Genomic DNA, 3,934 nt, shown 5'->3' with positions numbered 1-3,934 from the left:
GGGAGGTAGTGAGAGAGAAAGCAGCAGCTCAGTAGTTTAGCCCAAACTATGTGTTTCTGTCCTCCCTCACCGACCTCTTCACCTCTCACACTAGCTTCAGACTTAAAATCCATACAGATACAAAGCTACAGTTTCAAACCAGCAGCAGCCACAACACGTTCATTTAGACAACAGATCACAGGCTTCTGCATCCAATGCAGACATTATTTTCACATAGATCAACACAAATGAATTGCACTGAAATGAACAAGTTAGCAAGTTTACTTTTAATGAGTTTGAGAATTCTGCAAATGAATCAATCTAGTTTACAAGTGGTGATTACACAGACTTATTGCACAAAGTAATGTGATTATTAAACAGAGAAACCCTGATCATATACAGAGTGACATTGTCTGTGTATATCTCTGTGGACGTGTTTGTAAAAGTCAGTGATTCTCTCTCACTGTCTGTAATGTGCTGTCTGTGTTAATGTCTTTTTTCCTGTGTTGGTGTGAGCAGCTCTGTCTGTATATGAATGACAAACTCTGGCTGCAATGGCACACAGTCCCAAAAGCATGTCGGAAAGTCTCTTTATGGCTGTCTGTGAATCTGATTTTGTGCCCGTGTCCTTGTGTTTGTGTGTGCCCAGCTCTGCCTGCAATGGGACACACTGAAAGAATGAATTAAAACGTGATTAATCAAAATCAGATTTTCTCTCTCTGAAAAGTAACACGATGCCACCTTCTGCTTGCTGACCCACAAGTGCCACATTTCCCTGTTCCACTGAATTTGTTTCCTGGTCCTCCTTTGTGGGGTGGGGGGTGGGGGTAAGATCAATCCATCAGAATTTCATTGAGAATAGCAGCAACATACAGCTGCCTGCAGTCAAGTATGAACTTTCTGAAGACTCAGAGGGTGAGATGACTGAGTAAATCCTTTCCCACAGAGGGAGCAGGTAACAGCTTCTCACCACTGTGTATTCGCTGGTGTTTCAGAAGGTTTTTTGAATGGACAAATCGTTTCCCACACAGAGAGCAGGAAAATGGCCTTTCCCCAGTGTGAACGTGTTCATGTATCAGCATTTCACGTCTGCGTTTAAAGCTTTTCTCACAATGTGAGCATTTGAAAGGTCTCTTATCAGTGTGAACCAGTTGGTGTGCCCGGAGATTGGCTAACTGAGCGAATGCCTTGTCACACTCAGAGCAGGGGAATGGCCTCTCCCCAGTGTGAACTCGCTGGTGTGTCAGCAGGTAGGATGAGTCACTGAATCCCTTCCCACACTCAGGGCAGATGAATGGCCTCTCCCGAGTGTGAATTTGCTTGTGTCTCAGCAGGTGGGCTGACCGTTTGAATCCCTTTCCACACTCAGGACAGATGAATGGCCTCTCGCCAGTGTGAGCTTGCTGGTGTCTTGACAGGGTGGAGGAGTCACTGAATCCCTTCCCACACTTGGGGCAGATGTATGGCCTCTCGCCAGTGTGAGTGCGTTCATGTTTGTCAAGGTCAGGTGACTGAGTGAATCCCTTCCCACAAACAGAGCAGATGAAAGGCTTCTCCCCAGTGTGACTGCGTCGATGAGTTTCCAGCATGGATGGGCATTTGAATCCTTTTCCACAGTCTGCACATTTCCATGGTTTCTCTGTGGTGCAGGTGTCCTCATGTCTCTCCATATTGGAGGATTGGCTGACTCCTCACCCAGACAGGACAGGGATACAGTTTCTCCTCACTGAATGGTGGAATGTTTTTCAGGCTGTGGAACTGGCGCAGGACCTGTCCACGGTCAGTTCACTGGGCACACTGACGTTTGCAAACTTTTCCCACAGACAAACATTGACAATTCATTGGTTTTCAACTCCTGGTGAGATGATTCTAAGATCTTGATAGGATTTTTGTTTGGAATTCTTGCTGGTAAACGTGCTTCTGTGATTTGCTGTAAAACAATTTAAAACCAGGAAAAAAAAAGTGTTTAAGATACTAAAGGAGATTGTTGAGAATCATAGAAACCCTACAGTGGGGAAACAGTCCCTAAGTCTGAATAGCAGACTTAGGCACACAGACCCACCGCCTACCCCTGCATTCCCCATAGCTAATCCACTTAGCCTGCACATAATGGGCAATTTAGCACAGCCAATCCACCTAACCTGCATATCTTTGTGTTGTGGAAGGAAACCAGTGCACATGGAAACTCCCTGCAGACAGTCACCCAAGGCTGGAATCGAACATGTGTCCCTTGAGCTGAGAGGCAGCAATGCTAACCACTGAGCCACCATAGAATTCATTAAACAAAGCAATTTGTGTGAAAGACAAAGTGACCATGAAAAGTTACTGGATTGCTATTAAAAAGTCAACTAATTCACAAATGTCCTTGAGGGAAGGCGACCCACTGCCTGTCCTGGGCCTCCACAAGACTCAGCCCTCAATGACAGCAGAGAGGGTGGGAGCAGAGGGATACTTAAGGACACAATTTCCTCCATCTTCATCACAAGACTAACTGCGACGGATCCACCCCACTGTTGGAATATTGTGTGCAATTCTGGTCTCCTTCATGTCGGAAAGATGTTGTGAAATGTGAAAGGGCTCAGAGAAGATTTACAAGGATGTTGCCAGGGTTGGAGGATTTGAGCTATAGGGAGAGACTGAACAGGCTGGGACTGTTTTCCCTGGAGCGTTGGAGGCTGAGGGGTGACCTTATAGGGGTTTACAAAATTATGAGGGGCATAGATAGGGTAAATAGGCAAAGTCTTTTTCCTGGGGTAGGAGAGTCCAGAACTAGAGGGCATAGGTTTATGGTGAGGGGGGAAAGATATAAAAGAGACCTAAGGGGCAACTTTTTCACGCAGAGGGTGGTACATGTATGGAATGAGCTGCCAGAGGATGTGGTGGAGGCTGGTACAATTGCAACATTTAAGAGGCATTTGGATGGGTATATGAATAGGAAGGGTTTGGAGGGATATGGGCCGGGTGCTGGCAGGTGGGACTAGATTGGGTTGGGATATCTGGTCGGCATGGGTGGGTTGGACCAAAGGGTCTGTTTCCCTGCTGTACATCTCTATGACTCGAAGATCAAGACCAGCATGTATGGAGAACTATCACCTATAAATTCCACTCCCAGACACACGCACACACAGTCCTCTTGTATATACATGTCACTTTCTTTATTCCTGCCACCTGATAATCCTAGAACAGCACTGTTGGAAAAATGTCACAGCCGCACAGCAGTGAATGTTGACCTCTTTAGCCTTGCTCATGTCCCAATGATAACATTAGATGTAAACTAAATTAGAACTATTCATCTAAAATACTTCTTCCAAAAACATATTCCTGAGCTTTGAACAGACACCTTCAGTTTAGCAACTAACCCTGGCAAGATTTGCCGCGACAGCCCCACCTTGGAAGTTACTGGAGCCGATCAGTCTCAGCAAGTGCTGGGGGTTAAACCCAGCAGTTACTCCTCATTCCAACAGACAAAAGTTGGCGCAACAGGGGGGAAATCTGCAAGAAAGTCAAAGTTCTGGAAACTGTCAGCAGCTCAGGCAGTATCTCTGAAGGAGAGAGTGAAAGGGAGAATTGTAGCTTACTAATCTTCGGTCTTCAAGAGCCAACCGTTCCAAAGCCTCTCCTTCTCGATGCAGGAGAGACAAACGTTTCTTTTGGTTTGAGTTGGCTGCAAGTAAATCCTTTGACTCCCACCCCATGTAAAAGGAATTTCCCAGGGCTCAGTATTAACTCCAGTACGGATAATTTCCACCAGGTTGTTCCTGAACCCATCCAATCCCTCCCTTCAGTTCTGCGCCTACACTGCGCATACTCTGTAAACAGCATTCATTCACCCTGATCAGTTCGAGGACCAGCCAATCACAAAATGTCATCCTGCACCGCCCCTCTTTCTATTGGCCAGAACATGCCGTCAATCACCCAGGAACTGAAGTATGAGCAGTGCAGGAATGACGTTCGG

At 46.2% G+C, this 3,934-nt stretch overlaps 1 protein-coding gene across 1 annotated transcript; it reads right to left on the bottom strand.

The window, feature by feature from the left end:
• Positions 1–260: 260 nt before the first annotated feature.
• On the bottom strand, positions 261–3,566 carry LOC122548297 (uncharacterized). Its single transcript, XM_087974985.1, has 2 exons — positions 3,368–3,566; positions 261–1,909 (listed from the first exon to the last, which is right to left on the bottom strand). The coding sequence occupies exon 2, from the start codon at positions 1,647–1,649 to the stop codon at positions 888–890; it is 762 nt and encodes a 253-aa protein (XP_087831111.1). The 5' UTR covers positions 1,650–1,909; positions 3,368–3,566; the 3' UTR covers positions 261–887.
• Positions 3,567–3,934: the final 368 nt, after the last annotated feature.

Source organism: Chiloscyllium plagiosum, unplaced genomic scaffold (assembly GCF_037043375.1).
Source record: "Chiloscyllium plagiosum isolate Xiang-an unplaced genomic scaffold, Cpla_swu_hap1 HiC_scaffold_27, whole genome shotgun sequence".
Taxonomy (NCBI): Eukaryota; Metazoa; Chordata; class Chondrichthyes; order Orectolobiformes; family Hemiscylliidae; genus Chiloscyllium; species Chiloscyllium plagiosum.
Note: the sequence above shows the minus strand (reverse complement) of the source record. Positions and strands in the feature narration are given on the sequence as shown.

What these genes read in the sequence shown, in the direction of transcription:
- LOC122548297 (XM_087974985.1), bottom strand. Translation starts at nt 1,649, where the DNA reads ATGGAGAGACATGAGGACACCTGCACCACAGAGAAACCATGGAAATGT.